The sequence below is a fragment of the Cnephaeus nilssonii genome, assembly GCF_951640355.1.
Source record: "Cnephaeus nilssonii genome assembly, chromosome: 6".
Lineage (NCBI taxonomy): Eukaryota > Metazoa > Chordata > Mammalia > Chiroptera > Vespertilionidae > Cnephaeus > Cnephaeus nilssonii.
This window is the reverse complement of record NC_137077.1, coordinates 27,970,017-27,987,793: the sequence shown is the minus strand read 5'-3', so window position 1 is coordinate 27,987,793 and position 17,777 is coordinate 27,970,017. Positions and strand designations below refer to the sequence as shown.

At 40.3% G+C, this 17,777-nt stretch overlaps 1 protein-coding gene across 1 annotated transcript in view; it reads right to left on the bottom strand.

The window, feature by feature from the left end:
• PIK3C2G (phosphatidylinositol-4-phosphate 3-kinase catalytic subunit type 2 gamma) overlaps positions 1-17,777 on the bottom strand; it is a gene marked incomplete at both ends in the record, with an annotated part of 264,212 nt that overhangs the window by 186,217 nt on the left and 60,218 nt on the right. Inside the window, 2 exons of the mRNA XM_079775257.1 lie at positions 2,017-2,131; positions 8,581-8,712. Of these exons, the coding sequence (XP_079631383.1) occupies positions 2,017-2,131; positions 8,581-8,712 (247 nt within the window). The remainder of the gene's footprint in view (positions 1-2,016; positions 2,132-8,580; positions 8,713-17,777) is intronic.

The window sequence follows — 17,777 nt, the reverse complement described above, 5'->3', positions numbered from 1 at the left end:
AAAAAAAGTAAAGACTTGAAAGAACTTGGAAAGGCATAGTATAATCCTTTTTTTTTTTTGTACAGAGGAGAAAATTGAAGGTGAGGTGACTTCACAGCCATAAAATTTTCTGTTAAAGAGCTAAGTCTAGAATCCACATTTCCTAACTCTTCGTCTGATGTCTTTTTCTGAGAGTCACACTGACTCCTTAACACAAACACTAATCGCAGAACTTCTAATTTCCTCATCATCTCATAATATTTAGGTTGAAAATTCTGCTCTAAATCTAGCTGCATGTAATTAGAGTGATACTGGTTATTAAGGGTTTTAACTTTAATACCTTAATAACTTATTTTATTTTGTATATTTTATCACCAATTAATATTCTGAGAAGTTTCCCTTTATGTCTATACATGAAATTATTTTGTAAATATCAAATTACCTAACTTTTTTGCGTACCATGAAATATTTACATGCCGTCCCCCACCCTTTTGTAAGATAAATTTGGTGTGATTCCAGATGTCTACTTGGAAATCTATGCTGCTGTTAAATACTTGAAATTTCTATTCAGATTCCACTTACCAGGACCTGTGTCCCTAAGCAGTTTTCCCCCTCATTTGAGAAGAATCAAGAACAGTCTCACCTAATAGTCTCCCTTATTTCTCTTCCACCACTGCCATTACATATCCCTGTAATCATGAATTTATATCCACAAAGCTCTGGCAATGAACAGACTTGGAAGATTTTGGTTGAGCTGAGGTGGTGTGTGTCTGGCAAGAAATAGTCTGATAAAAAATGTATTAGTCCTCTGAAAGAAAGGTAGTTGTGCTTTACAATGGAACACGTGCTAATCAGTAAGCCATCATTTGTTGAGTGTCTGTGATTGTGCTAAGATCCAGCCTGAACAACTGCTCTTTGTTATCACTGTGTCCACAGCTTAGAAGTGGATCTTTGGCTACCATCTGGTGGGGACTTCATCCCTCCTTCAGAGTGGAAGCCACATTTCTATTAGTATTACCTTCACTTTTCCATTTTTAGCATCTTGTTGTTCATCTTGATAAACCTTATATCTCACACCCCTCACCCCAAAACCTTAAAACTAAAAAACCTAGAGACTCCACTAGTTTCCTCTAGAAGCAATGATCTCCACCTGAGGGCAATTTTATCCTCAGAGGGTATTTGACAGTACCTGAAGGCATACTTGATTCTCAGAACTGGGGAGATGCTACTGCCATCTAGTGGGTAGAAGACAAAGATGCTGCTAAATATCCTGCAGTGCACAGAACAAAGAATTATCTGAAACAAAATGTCAATAGTGCAGAAGTTGAAAAATCCTTTTCTAGACTATACTGCCAAGAAAGCAGTTACAGTTTTTTCTAAAGAGAGTAAGAGTCTATATTCCCCACATTTTTATGTATGGGAGTGGCCATGCTTCAGGTGTCTGACAAATATGATTGCTCGCAATTATGAACAAATAAGTTCTCTGCAGTAAGAACCGAAGCCTGAAATCATTCATCACCTTTCATTCATGATCACAAAAAGTAGAAAGATTTTAAGAAAAAAGAAAGTGCAGTATAATGGATGGATTTTGTTGCAGTTTCTCCCCCACTACTCAGCTAATTGCTAGTCATTTCGGAAATGTACAATAACAAGATTTGAAGGAACATGACACAATGCAGAGGCAGGTGTGAATAAGGTACCAAACTAATAATATACACCAATGACTGCTTTCAGACAATGGAAAAAATAAATGCACATAATGAGTATACTAATGGCAGCATTCCTTCCCTCTCCTTCATGATTCTGTCGGATGGAGAATGGCTTGAAATTGCTATTATATAAGCTGGGAGAAAAAGACTTTGAGAATACTGAATACAAAATAAAAGCTCTAGAGATTTTATAAATCCCAGTGGCTGGAGGAAGAGAAGACTATTACATTATGTGATCCTAAAAGAGAATTGTTTCTATAATTGACAATAAGCTACTGATCAACCAATACTTGCCTTGTGTACTTTAATCTCATAGCCTGGCACTTACCTGTAGGATCACTGGGGTTGGCTGGCTTATATCCCACACTCCTGGAGCTAGTATTTCTATGGGAGGCTCACTGTGTAATGTCATGCTGAGTAGCACAGACCCAAGAATGATTTTGCTGCAAGAAAAACACATACAGACAGGAGCCACTTGGTGAGGGAAACTATTATTATCTATAAATGTTTTCTTTTGAAATATAAACATAACCAGCTGACTTCATTTAGTAGCATGAAGAGAAATACAATATTCCATAATCCTACATATTAATTAATAGTTCATTTCTAATACCCCACATACACGGCTATCTAGCTATCTAGATTTATTTTCCACATGAAAAAGTTGTTTTCACAATGGTTAACTCTTGAGAACATTTTTTTTGCCCCACAGAATGACTAAATTCCCTGGGAATCCATAAAGATATGGGCTCTAAATGTATAGAAAGAAAATACTTAAATTAGCATATGATCTGCAGAATCAAAATAGTGGGACTTTACAGAAGAAATACTTCTTTATGCATGAATAAGAAAAAATATTCATATTCTGAATCTTTGAGAAAACATTGTAAATTACCATAGTAAATGAGAATGCATATAGGAAAGACTTGAAACAGGAAGAATTCATGGAAGGTTTTAACAACTTCAGTAACATCCAAAACCACAGAGATCCTTAAAGGAATTAAAAGGAAGCTATACCTGGCTGTATATATGAATTCAATTATTGGTAAGCTGTTTTAATGATCACTGAGAACAGCTTTTGATTTTAAAATACCAAATTAAATGGAAAACTGAAAGGCAATAAAATTAAAGTTTATGAAGAACTAACTTTAAGGTATGAGCTGAGTCTTTTTGAAAACAACATAGACTTCCATCTTGCCATTTAACAAACACTATGTGAAATATGATGAAAAATCCAGCAGATAAAGCTCTCTTTAGACCTTTAGATTTCTGAGGCCTGCTTTCTTTATTTTCCATATCTGGAGATATTGTTATAAAGTATCTGCTTAGGGGAGTATAAATTATAAACATTATTGGGCAGATATTTTTAAATAACCCATGAATATTCTTCTAGCAGAACAAACTTTGAGTCTTTATCCTTTTGTTCCATCCCTCCCTCATCTTGAGAAAAAAAAAAAAATATATATATATATTTTTGTATAGCATTACCAGGGAGCCAGTATTAGCAAGCAAAAATTTAGCTTAATGAGGTAGAAATAAAAACATATATTAATGTGATTTCACTTTTGCCTTTCTTAAGTTATAGCTTTCTCCAAAATGGTCCGAAGTACCCATCTGCTTGGAAAAAGTTTGGATTAACTCCAGGCAGAATGAAAAAGGAAGAAGCAGAAGATCAGATGTTAATGTTCTCCACAGCATTTATAGAAAGTATTTCTGTCCACGGTAAAGGGTTAACGGGAGTGAGGGAGGAAGGATGTGGTATATCGGATGGAGAATGTGGTTCAGAAAAGGCCACCTCTTTCTGGCAACTCAAGATGGTGGGAAACAGAAGACAAAGAGGGAACAGAGTGAGTGTGGCAGACATAGATGCTCCAAATTTCCCCTCTTCTGGAAGGCAGATGGGGAGGAGTGTTAGATAAGGGAATCTTATCTAATAAAAGAGTAATATGCAAATTGACCATCACTCCAAGACACAATATGGCTGCCCCCATGTGGTCAAAGATGGCTGACCCCATATGGACACAAGATGGCCACCAAAAGATGGCCTGCAGGGGAGGGCAGTTGTGGGCAGTTAGGGATGACCAGGCCAGCAGAGGAGAGCAGTTGGGGGAGACCAGGCCAGCAAGGGAGGGTAGTTGGGGGGGGGGTACCCAGGCCTGCAGGGGAGGGTAGTTGGGGGAGACCAGGTCAGCAGGGTAGGGCAGTTGGGGGGGACCAGGCCTGTAGGGGAGGGCAATTGGGGGGGACCAGGCCTGCAGTGGAAGACAGTTGTGGGGAACTCAGGCCTGCAGGGGAGGGCAGTTGGGGGTGACCAGGCCTATAGGGGAGGGCAGTTGGAGGGTGGGGACCAGGCCTGCAGTGGAGGGCAATTGGGGGGGACCAGGCCTGCAGTGGAAGACAGTTGTGTGGGGACCCAGGCCTGCAGGGTAGGGCAGTTGGGGGGGAGACCAGGCCTGCAGGGGAGGGCAGTTGTGGGCGATCAGGCCAGCAAGGAGGGCAGTTAGGGGTGACCAGGCCAGCAGAGGAGGGCAGTTGGGGGGGGAACCAGGTCTGCAGTGGAGGGCAATTGGGGGGGACCAGGACTGCAGTGGAAGACAGTTGTGGGGGGACCCAGGCCAGCAGAGGAGGGCAGTTAGGGGTGACCAGGCCTATAGCGGAGGGCAGTTGGAGGGTGGGGACCAGGCCTGCAGTGGAGGGCAATTGGGGGGGACCAGGCCTGCAGTGGAAGACAGTTGTGTGGGGACCCAGGCCTGCAGGGTAGGGCAGTTGGGGGGGAGACCAGGCCTGCAGGGGAGGGCAGTTGTGGGCGATCAGGCCAGCAAGGAGGGCAGTTAGGGGTGACCAGGCCAGCAGAGGAGGGCAGTTGGGGGGGAACCAGGCCTGCAGTGGAGGGCAATTGGGGGGGACCAGGACTGCAGTGGAAGACAGTTGTGGGGGGACCCAGGCCAGCAGAGGAGGGCAGTTAGGGGTGACCAGGCCTGTAGGGGAGGACAGTTAGTGGCGACCAGACTGGCAGGGGAGGGCAGTTAGGGGGTGACCAGACCAGCAGGGGAGGGCAGTTAGGGGCAATTGGGCCAGCCGGGGAGCAGTTAGGCATTGATCAAGCTGGCAGGGGAGTGGTTAGGGGGTGATCAGGGTGGCAGGCAGAATTGGTTAGGGGCAATCAGGCAAAGGCAGGCGAACAGTTGGGAGCCAGCAGTCCTGGATTGTGAGAGGGATGTCCAACTGCAGGATGGGCTGAGGGATACCCCCCACCCCTGTGCACAAATTTTGTGCACCGGGCCTCTAATACAGGATAATACTGAAGGCAGGGGGGCTCTAGGAAAAGCTACTAAACACTGGTATACCTGAGTGAGGGGCTTTCCAAAAGGGGGAGGTTATATGGTGGGGATTAATGGGCCTTTGCGTTAAGAGTGGGGATAAGATGAGGTCAAATAGGAGTCACAGGGTCTATGGTGCCTATAAGAGACCACATCACCCAGGGAGTGTCAGTCAGCCCTGGTTAAGCTGGGAGAGCACCAGTCACTGGTTCCCCTAGCTGTAATAAGTAGCCTCAGCTTCAAAAGTGCCTTTGATTTGGATATCAGAGGTCAAATCACCAGGTCAAAGAATCTGTTTCTTTTCTGATCCTGTGTATCCAGATATCCTCTTAGGCAGAGAGTGTGTCAGGAGGACATCTGAATGACTAAGCATTATTTTTTTCAAAAGTGACTGTACACTTCTAAGAGGACTATTTCAATTACTGAAATGACTAATTTATTTTTTGTCATCAATGGAAGGTTTTTCCTCTTCATTAATTATAAGGTAGAAGGTCATGAGGAAAAGTGTGATATATTAATGGCATTTTTCTTTGCATGTAAGTTGTATAATGAGTTATATTTATGGTCTTGCTATACTTATATGTCTTGGCCATGTTTCACTCTGAAAAACAGAGTGATCTAAGCTGATTTCTACAGAGGATGAGGTGACTCAAGAATAAATGTCAGTGTCTGTCATTTCTCTCCTTGGATGGAGTCTGTATCAGTAGTCACCATGGCCTTAATTCTGAGGCATATGGGGGAGAATGAAGTCAGAACACTTGGTTTAAGTATATATATATATGAGGAGATGTATCAAGCAAAAAGGCATAGGGAGAATGGACTTCTAGCTGTCCAACTGAGGCTGATATAATATACACTGTGAGGAAATTCAAGGAGGAAAGATGCTTGGCACCATTCATTGGGCTCTCTGTGTGTTTGATAGTAGCTAACTTACTTTCTGACAATGGACTGCACCTAAAAATCTTTTGAGATATTTTAAGCATGGGGGAGAGAATAAATTTCCATAGAGTTCTGTAAATAGAAAATGTGAGCAGGAGAAAGATGATTAGTGGAATTAAGATGAGAAGAGTGTTGGTGGTCTCCCAGGAGACTGTTCATTCAGGGCTTAGTATCTCTGAATTGAAGAATTTACCACAATCCAGAAATGCTAAGCAACTATTACACTATTTGTTTTGAATTTAAGAAGAAAAGTAGCTCTTAAAAATTGTTGAGGTGTGAATAACACTTTCTTATAGCAGTGAGAAGGCATTGTGAATACAGCATAGATGCAATAGAAATTCTGTCTGCAAAAGGGAGGATTGCAAAGCTTCTATGGGCAAAATTTAACTTTTGTACTTGTGACATATTTTTTATAGGTTTGAAAGCAAGTTTATGTGCTTGAAAATGTCGACATTTATGTTTATTTGTAGACATTCTTGGTGCGCCAATTACTGATATTTCTGCTTTTAGTCACCATTGGTTCTTCTGAAACCCACTTCTGGAAACCACAAAGAGATAGGAAGCTTTTAATTCTGCATATTTTCAGGTCTTGTGTATGTTAGAAAACATAAAGACATAAGTGCTCATTACAATTCCACACAGCTAGATATGGGTAATTCAAAATCTAATAAATGGCAGATTTAATACCAAATGTTTATAGGCAAAGGCATTCTGTGAAAAGTGGCCTATTTGCTATCATCTGTAAATATCTGTGTCTGATGAATTGGGTTAGAATCTCTGTAACTTGTAGCAATGAGCTCAGTGGGAATAATGGCATCTCCCAATTGCTCCAATGATAGATTTCTGATGTGTTATAAAGAACTGAACTTCTTTTAATTGTTCAACAAATGACAGAGGAAGATTGTTCTGATTTTCATAAGATATGGTCTTTTGGAAATATAGTTACAAAGCTTATTGAAGTTGTGCTTTCTGATGTGATGTCTCATCATCCATAAATTTGACACTTTTCCTCAAGAAAACACCACCTAATATCAGTCCCAATGGCATTACTTGAAGATGACCACCATCTATGATCACTTACATATAAAATGTTTACCCTGGTAAATGACATATGACAAAACAACATGGAGTCAGTATTTTTACTCTTATGACTATTTAGAAAAAGATCTTGAAGATTAGTTTGAAATACAGTAATGTCTTAAACATTCTTATATATTTAACATGAATTGATTGCCTATCATATGCAAAGTAGTGTGGTAGGTGATTGAAGGGAATCAAATAGATTGAATTTTTTTTTCAGTGAATAATTGGAAATGTTATTCTACAAATATGCCAGATCTTATAAGCACTGCAGTTGAAACTTTAAAGAAATTCACTCATAAAAAGAAAGGGCATGTGCATAGCTCCTTCTAGTAAGAAAGTAATGAAAGCTCTAACCCACAAATCAGATTTTTGAAATATCTGCTATAGCAGTAGGCGTTATTTTAGAACACAACTGTTTTTTTACAGACTTCTGGAATTTTATTTCCACTCCAAATTTCATGTAGGAATTGATTTTCTCGCAATTCAATTTAGTAAACAAATCTCTAATGATTGCCTATTCATGAGGTACTATGTTAGGTGATAGATGTTACAAAGATAAATCTATTCCCTTTCCTCAAGAAACATGTATGTAGAAATAGGCTATAGCATCAAAACAAATAATGGAGCAGGTCACACACACACACACACACACACACACACACACACACACACACCAGGTCAGAACTAATCCAACATAGGCAATTTTAAAGATTTATGATGATTGTTATGATAATAACTTATTTATATTGACTAAACATGGGAACTAAAAACTGATGAAGAATTTTCTTAACATATTTATATTACCAAATATTTTTAAAGCAATAGGGGCAGAAAAAATCTTTATAACACTATTAAAATACAATACAATTATTAATTTTTCAATTTGATTTTAAAGCAAGTCTTGCCATGTGAAAAGTAACTAAGCTGATTTATTTAAAACATTTTCCTTAATGGCATAGAGAATCATGCAATTAACTATCAAATATCCCAACTATTATTAGTTTTAAATAGTTATGGTTAAATCATCAGGTAATTTGCAACGGCCATTAGATCCAATAGAATATCTGAGCTCATAGTTGGCTTACTTTTCTGAAAATATAATTGTAAAGTTGCAAATATTTCTTCTTGGCAATAAAAGGTCAGTAAACCAGTGAGTTACATTGTGCAATTTTACTTCAGCCAGAATTCCTTGATTTACATCGTTTCTAAAAGACAGAATTTAGCTAAATAATTTTGAAGTACTAAATGCAGAGAAATTGTCTGGTTAGAGAAGGAAAAGCAATTGTAACAGGTTATGCCAGTAACTTTTCACTGTGAATGATCTAGTGGACAAGTTGAACATGAAACCTCCATCCAAACCCATTTCTACACTTTTTTCCACTAACACTTTCAATAATCATGATTTATACTGAACTACCTCAATTTTAGGATAAAATGTTCTCCTGATTTTTTCTCATTATGCTACATACTGCAAAATATTTAGTTTCAAGGAGGCTTTTTTTTTTTTTTTTTGAGATGGGAGCTGTGTTAATCACACGTTATACACTTACTCTTTTGGAAACAATGGAAGAGAAGTCCAGGCCAATATCTCTGCATTGTTGGTTGCACAGTTAATCCCAAACAGTTTTATAGTGAGCATGGATTCCTTTGGAAGTGATTTTATTTCAAGAGGAAAAGTGATCCTTAAAATAAATTCAAAAAGTAGATTATCAATTACAATGTTATTTTAGCAAGTACTTGAACATGTATGTTTAATCTTGTAAAAATGAAAATATAGCAGAAATACATAGAGTAATGAGATTGTTTACTCAGACAGTGAGAATTGCTAAAATTATAATTTTTACATGTTAGATGTTTTTATCAAAATTATGATAACGAGTATTTATCCTTTGCAAGCACAGAAGCATGGTTAACATTGTCTTAGAGAACGAGGGGATAACACAAAATGGGTAAATTGGCCACAATCAGATGAAGATTTAGAAAAGAATATTCTCAGAAGAGAAAAGTATATGGACAGATATATATGTACAAGTAAATTAAGTGTAGCTGATAAGTAATGAGTAGATCTCTGTAGCTACAAGAAGAGATGTGATCAAGCTGTGATCAAGAGATGTGATCAAGATGTGATCAAGAGATGTGATCAAGCTATGGATTATATAATTAGTAAATAGGTGGTTGCCAGAATGTTTAAGAACTGTGTATTCCAGTTTTTCAAGTTTTTTCCTAATGACAAAAGGAAATATTTCAATGAGATATTAAAAGTATAGAAAGTTGATAATAATTTTAAATATGAACTATTCTGAGTTACTACGAGGTCCTAGAATTTTGGAGGTGGATTATTGGAATACAATTTCTAGTTATGTCAAGGTGAAATAGCTCCAAATTCAGACCCTAGATGAATAGTAGATACAGGCAAAAATAATGAAAAACATTAAATTTTTGTATTGAAACCATCAGTTTATATAAGAGAATGTCTAGAAGGTTATAAATGATACTAGAGGCCCAGTGCATGAAATTCGTGCATGGGGGTCGGGGGGATGTCCCTCAGCCCAGACTGCACCCTCTCCAATCCGGGACCCCTCGAGGGATGTGTCTGACTGCCCATTTAGGCCCGATCCCAATAGGATCGGGCCTAAACGGGCAGTCGGACATCCCTCTCACAATCCAGGACTGATGGCTCCCAACTGCTCGCCTGCCTGCCTTCCTGATTGCCCTTAACTGCTTCTGCCTGCCAGCCTGATCACCCACTAACCACTCCCCTGCCAGCCTGATTGATGCCTAACTGCTCCCCTGCCAGACTGTTTGCCCCGAACTGCCCTCCATTGCAGGCCTCGTCCCCCTCAACTGCTCTCCCCTGCAGGCCTGGGTCCCCCCCAACTGCCCTCCACTGCAGGCTTGATCACCCCACCTGCCCTCCCTTGTAGGCTTAGTCCCTCCCAACTGCCCTCCCCTGCTGGCCATGTTGTGGTGGCCATCTTGTGTCCACATGGGGTCAGTCATCTTTGACTACATGGGGGCAGCCATCTTGTGTGTTGTAGTGATGGTCAATTTGCATATTACTCTTTTATTAGATAGGATAGAGGCCTGGTGCACGGGTGGGGGCCAGCTGGTTTGCTCTGAAGGGTGTCCTGGAATAGGGTTGGGGTTCCCTTGGGGCATGGGGTGGCCTGGGCGAGGGACCTGTGGTGGTTTGCAGGCCGGCCACATCCCCTGGTGACCCAAGTGGAGGCCCTGGTATCTGGGATTTATTTATCTTCTATAATTGAAACTTTGTAGCCTTGAGTGGAGCCAAGCCTCCTGCTCGCTCCATGGCCACAGTCATTTTTGTTGAGATTTATTTATTTCTATAATTGAAACTTTGTAGCCTTGAGTGGAGGCCTGGGCCCACCAGGGTGTGTGGAAAGCTTGGCTTCCTTCATTGCCAGGGAAACCCAAGCCTCCTGCTCTCTCCGTGGCCGCAGCCATCTTGGTTAGGGTTAATTTGCATACTCGCTCCTGAATGGCTGGTGGGTGAGGCTTGTGGGTGTAGCAGAGTGATGGTTAATTTGCATATTACTCTTTTATTATATAAGATTGTAAGACGAGGGAAGATAAACCTGGGTAATATAAGTATCTAAGAAGAGCTTTAGACAATAAGTTATGAGTGTGATCTGTGGTCAGGGAACAATGTATCTTTCTTTCCTTTCTGGGGTCATCCTGGTTATATAGAAACTAGAGGCCCAGTGCACAGATTCATGCACCAGTTGGGTTCCTCAGCCTGGCCTGTGAGGATCAGGCCCAAACCGACTCTCCACATCCCCCGAGGGGTCCCAGATTGTGAGAGAGTGGTTATCGGGTGATGCATCCCGGAATAGGGCTCCCTCCTCTCTGGTTCCGGGTGTGTCACTCAAGAACCACAGCTTCCAAGTCACCGCAGCATTAGCAGCTCCTTCAATGAGCTTCTGCCCCTTGGTGGTCAGTGCACATCATAGCTATCAGATGGAGCGTCTGCCTCCTGGTGGTCATTGTGTATCATAGCTACCGGTTGGATGGTTGAATGGTTGGACGGTTGCTTAGGCTTTTATTTATAGACTAGAGGCCTGGTGCATGAAATTCATGCACTGGGGTGGTGTCCCTCAGCCCAGCCTGCACCCTCTCCAACCTGGGACCCCTTGGGGGATGTCTGACTGCCGATCCCACAGGGCAGTCGAACAGTCGGACATCCCTCTCACAATCTAGGACTGCTGACTCCCAAATGCTATACTGCCTGCCTGCCTGATTGCCCCTAACCACTTCTGCCTGTCAGCCTGATCGCCGCCTAACCACTCTGCTGCCAGCTTGGTCATCCCTAACTGCCCTCCCCTGCAGGCCTGGTCCCCCCCAATTGCCCTCCCCTGCAGGCCCGGTCTCCCCCAACTGCCCTCCCAATTCCGGCCATCTTGTGGCGGCCATCTTGTGATGATATGGGCATGGCCATCAGCTATCTTGTGACCACATGGGGGTGGCCATCTTGTGACCATATGGGGGTGACCATCTTGTGCTAGAAAGTGACAGTCAATTTTCATATTACTTCTTTATTATATAGGATGACCAGAGAGTCAAGATGGTTGCCATCAGGACGGCAGTGAGAGAGAGAGTGTTAGTTGAGTGAGGGAGTGAAAGGAAGTGTGGGGATGTGTGTGGTATGTGTGTAAGTGTGTATGAGTGAAAGACAGTTAGATACTGCAGGACTTTTGGGGGCTGGTAGACTGGGCTCTTTTAGACAGGGAGCCCCTGCTATAGCTGCAAGCACTGCTGGGCGGCCAGCACTGGCACAGAAACCACACCATTTTGAAGGGGACAGCTGCTGTGACTAGGAGCCAAGGCTCACCACCATCCAGACTCGCCTCAGACACCACCCAGGACCCTACAGCCATGCTGGCCAAAGACCTGTTACCTCAGCTGCAGACCCTGGACAGCCTCCTCAGTCGCAGGCTCCTGGGAATCCTGGAGTGTGCAACCCTCCCATTGGCCCACCACTGTGGCCACAGGTCTCATACGTCCTGGTACTTGGGCTCTCTGATGACTCTCAGGGTGTGCTACCCTCCTACTGACCTGCCACTTTAGCTAGGGTCTAGCACATCCCAGCACCTGGACTCTTTGGTGACAGCAAAAATGGGGAGACAAAGAATCAACCCCAAAGGAAAGAAAAGGAGGAATCACCAGAATAGGAACTAAAAGAAAAGGAATTAAATGAAATGGAGGCCTGCAATATGTCAGAAAAAATTCAGAGTAAAGATCATACAGTTCATAAAGCAGATGGATGAGAATATCAACAGCTTATATAAGAACTAAAGGAAATGAAAAATTATATAGCTACAATAAAAATCACAATGGAATGTTTCAATAGTAGACTAGAAGAAGTGTTGAACTGAATTAGTAAGTTAGAAGACAAGGCAGAGAAACACACCCAGTCTGAACAGCAATTGGAGAAAAAAATTAAAAGCAGGAGGAGAGCCTAAGGGAGCTTTGAGACAAAATGAAACAAAGTGACATACGTATAATAGGAGTGCCAGAAGGACAAGAAGAGTAACAAGGATTAGAAAATCTATTTGAAGAAATAATGATAGAAAATGTCCCTGATTTTGGGGAAGCAAAAAGTCACACAAGCACAGAGAGTCCCAGACAAGATGAACCCAAAAAGACCCACACCAAGACACGTCATAATTACAATGTCAAAGGTTAATGACACAGAGAGAATCTTAAAGGCTGCAAGAGAGAGACAGAGAGTTAACTACAAAAGATCTTCCATTAGATTATCAAATGATTTCTCAAGAGAAAAAAAATCAGGCCTGATTGAATGAAGTATACAAAGTCATGCAAAGCAAGGGAATGAATCCAAGAATACTCCATCCAGCAAGGATATCATTCAAAATTGAAGGGAGGGAAATAATGAGTTTTGCAGACAAAAAAAAGGCTAAGGGAGTTTATTACTACCAAGCCAGCAATGCAAGATATGCTAATGGAACTGTTGTAAAAAGAAGAAATAGAAAGGGAAGAAGGAACACAGGCATCCTATCTAATAAAAGAATAATATGCAAATTGACCATCACTCCAACACACAAGATGGCTGCCCCCATGTGGTCAAAGATGGCTGCCCCCATGTGGACACAAGATGGCTGCCACAAGATGGCCAGCAGGGGAGGGCAGTTGGGAGGGACTAGACCTGAAAGGGCAGGCAGTTGGGGGTGATCAAGCCTGTAGGGGAGGGCAATTAGGGGTGACCTGGCTGGCAGAGGAGGGAAGGTGGGGGTGACCGGGCCTGCAGGGAAGGGCAGATGGGGGGGACCCAGGCCTGCAGGGGAGAGCAGTTGGGGTAGGATCAGGCCTAAACGGGCAGTCAGTGTCCCAGATTGGAGAGGGTGCAGGCTGGGCTGAGGAACACCCCGCTCCCCCTGTGCATGAATTTTGTGCACTGGACCTCTAATAAAGAATAAAAATGGCTACAAACAAATACCTATCAATAATAATCTTAAATGTAAATGGACAAAATGGTCCAATCAAAAGATATAGAGTGGCAGAATGGATAAGAAAACACGACCCATATATATGCTGTCTACAAGAAACCCACCTCAGAACAAGGGACTCAAACAGACTGAAAGTGAAGGGATAGAAAAATATTTTCCAGGCAAATGGAAATGAAAAAACAAGCTGGGGTAGCAATAAATATATCTGACAAAATAGACCTCAAAGTGAAGGCCATAACAAGAGACAAGGAAGGCCACTTTATAATACTAAAGGAATTTATAAATCAAGAGGATATAACTCTGGTAAACATATATGCACCCAATGCAAGAGCACCCAAATACATAAAAAAACTTCTGGAAAATATCAAGGGAGAGATTGACAGCAATACAATAATGGTAGGAGACTTTAATACCCCATTGACATCACTGGATAAGTCCTCTAGACAAAAAAATCAGCAAAGAAACAGAAATCCTAAATGACTCACTAGATAAAATGGACTTAATTGACATCTTAAACATTTCACTCCTAAGTTACAGAATATATATTCTTCTCAAGTGCACATGTGACATTTTCAAAAATAGACCACATATTAGGGTGCAGACAAAGTGTCTTCAAATTCAAGAAGACTGAAATCATATCAAGCATCTTCTCAGATTACAATGGCATAATATTAGAAATCAACTACAATAAAAACAATCAAAAAATTCAAACACTTGGAGGCTAAATAACATGTTATACAATTATTGGGTTACCAAAGAGATAAAAGAAGACATAAAAAACATCCTAAAACAAATGACAATGAAAACACAACAATCCCCAAAATCTATGGGACATAGTGAAAGCAGTCCTGAGAGGGAAGTTCATAGTATTATAGGCCTACCATAAAAAACAAGAAAAACTGGTAATAAGTTATCTAACCCTACAACTTAAAGAATTAGAAAAAGAGCAACAAAAAAAGCCCAGGGCGAGTAGAAGGAAGGAAATAATAAAGATCAGAGTGGAAATAAATGACATAGAGGCCAAAAAAAAACAATACAAAAGATCAATGAAACCAAGAGCTGGTTCTTTGAAAGGATAAACAAGATTGATGAACCTCTAGGCAGGCTCACCAAGAAGCAAAGAAAGAGGACCCAAATAAATAAAGTCAGAAATGAAAGAGGTGAAATAAGAACAGAACCCAAAGAAATACAAAGGATTGTAAAAATAAATACTATGAACAACTCTCTCCAAAAAACTGGACAACCTAGAAGAAATGAACATATTCCTAGAAAAATACCACCTTGCAGAACTCAATCAGGAAGAATTAAAACATCTGAATAGGCTGATAACTATGAAGGAAATGGAAGCAGTAGTCAAAAAACTTCCAGCAAACAAAAGCTTGGGCCGGATGGCTTAACAGGTGAGTTTTACCAAGCATTCAAAGGAGAACTAAAACCTATCCTCCTCAGACTATTCCAAAAAATTCAAGAGGAAGGAACATTTTCAAGCTCTTTCTATGAAGCCAGCATTACCCTAATCCTCAAACCAGATAAAGATACTACAAAGAAAGAGAATTACAGGTCAATATCTCTAATGAACATAGATGCTAAAATTCTCAACAAAATCCCAGCAAATCATATTCAGCATTACATTAGGAAGATCATACACCATGACCAAGTGGGATTTATTCCAGGGATACAAGGATGGTACAATATCCACAAATTAATAAACATGATACATCACATAAACAAATTGAGAGATAAAAATCACATAGTCATATCAATTAATGCAGAAATGATATTTGACAAAATCCAACACCCTTTCCTGATTAAAAAAAAAAAAAAAACTTCAGCAAAGTGGGAATAGAAGGATCATACCTCAACATAATAAAAACCTTATATGACAAACTGCAGCCAACATCATGCTCAATGGGCAAAACTAAAACCATTTCATATAAGAACAGGAATAAGACAGGGATGCCCTTTCACCACTCCTGTTCAACATAGTACTGGAAGTGCTAGCCATAGGATTAGACAAGAAGAAGAAATAAAAGGCATCCAAATTGGAAAAAAAGAAGCAAAACTGTCATTATTCACAGATGCCAAGATATTGTACATAGAAAACCCCAAGACTCCATAAAAAAAACAGACTAGAATTAATAAATGAATTTGGCAACGTAGCAGGATACTAAATTAACACCCAGAAATCTATGGCTTTTTTATATGCAATAATGTACTCACTGAAAGAGAAACAAACAAATAAACAAAAAACAATCCCTTTTACCATTGCACCAAAACAATTACAATACCTAGGACTAAACTTAACTTAGGATGAAAAAGATCTGTACTCAGAAAACTACAGGACATTGAAAAAAGAAATAGAGGAAGATATAAACAAATGGAAGTATATACCATGTTCATGGATTGGTCAAATCAACATCAACAAAATGTCCATACTAATCAAAGCAATCTATAGATTTAATGCAATCCCAATTAAAATACCAATAGCATATTTCACAGACCTAGAAAAAACTCTCCAAAAATTCATATGGAATAACAAAAGACTCCAAATAGCTGCAGAAATCTTAAAAAAAAAGAATCAAGTTGGAGGGATCACAATACCAGATAACAAGCTATATTACAAAGCCACTGTATTCAAAACTGCCTGGTACTGGCACAAGACCAGACATATAGACCAATGGAACAGAACAGGGAACCCAGAAATCAACCCAAGCCATTATGCTCAATTAATATTTGACAAAGAAGGCAAAGGCATGCAATGGAATCAAGACAGTCTCTTCAATAAATGGTGTTGTTATAATTGAACAGATACATGCAAAATAATTAAACTAGACAACCAACTTACACCATGCAAAAAAATAAACTCAAAGTGGATAAGGGACTTAAATGTAAGATGGGAAACCATAAAAATCTTAGGAGAATCCATAGGCAGCAAAATATCAGACATATGTCATAGCAAGATCTGATACAGCTCCTAGGGCAATGGAAATTCAGGAGAAAATAAACCAATGGGACAACATCAAAATAAAAAGCTTCTGCACAGCAAAAGAAACCATCAACAAAACAACAAGAAAGCCCACTGCATGGGAGAACATATTTGCCAATGTTATCTCCTATAAGGGCCTAATCTCTAAAATGTATAGGGAACTCATACATCTTAACAAAAGGAAGATAAACAATCCAATAAAAAAATGGGCAAAGGACTTAAATAGATGCTTTTTCAGTGGACATACAGAAGGCAAGAGACATATGAAAACATGCTCAAAGTCACTAATCATCTGAGAGATTCAAATCAAAATGACAATGAGGTTCCATCTCACACCTGCCAGAATGGCTATCATCAACAAATCAATAAATTACAAGTGCTGGTGAGGATGTGGAGAAAAAGGAACCCTTGTGCACTGCTTGTGGGAATGTAGACTGGTGCACTTTGGAAAACAAAATTTTTGAGTTTCCTCAAAAAATTAAAAATGGAATTTCCATTTGTCTTAGTAATCCCACTTCTAGGAATATATCCCAAGAAATCAGAAACACCAATCAGAAAGAACATATGTACCCCTATGTTCATAGCAGCACAATTTACAATAGCTAAGATTTGGAAACAGCCTAAGTGCCCATCAGCAGATGAGTGGATTAAAAACCTGTGGTACATCTACACAATGAGATACTACACTGCTGTAAAAAAGAAAGAACTCTTATCATTCTCAACAGCATTGATGGACATGGAGAGCATTATGCTAAGCCAGTCGGAGAAAGATAAATATCATATAATTTCACTTATTTGTGGAATATAATGGACAACATAAACTGATGAACAAAAATAGATCCAGAGACAGAGAAGCATCAAACAGACCATCAAACTTCAGACGGAATGCAAGGTAGGGTGGCGGGGGGGGGGGGGGGGAAGGGGTAAAAGATCAACCAAAGGGCTTGTATGCCTGTATATAAGTATAACCAATGGACACATACAGTAGGGGGGTGATTGCATGTGCTGGGATCACCGGGGAGAGGTCAATGGGGGAAAAAGGAGACATATTTAATACTTTAAACAATAAAGAATTTTAAAAAAAGAGTTGAACATATATAAAAAAAAGAAGAAATGACTAGGTTCTATGATAAGAGCCTCAAGATAAGTATGGTCTTTAGAAGAGATCTATTTGTGAGACAAAGAGATGAAATATGTATTTTTCAAAAGACTGAGGTGGGAGAATATGTTTACTAGAAGATGAGAAGGCTAGAGAGAAATAGGAAATTTGGAACAG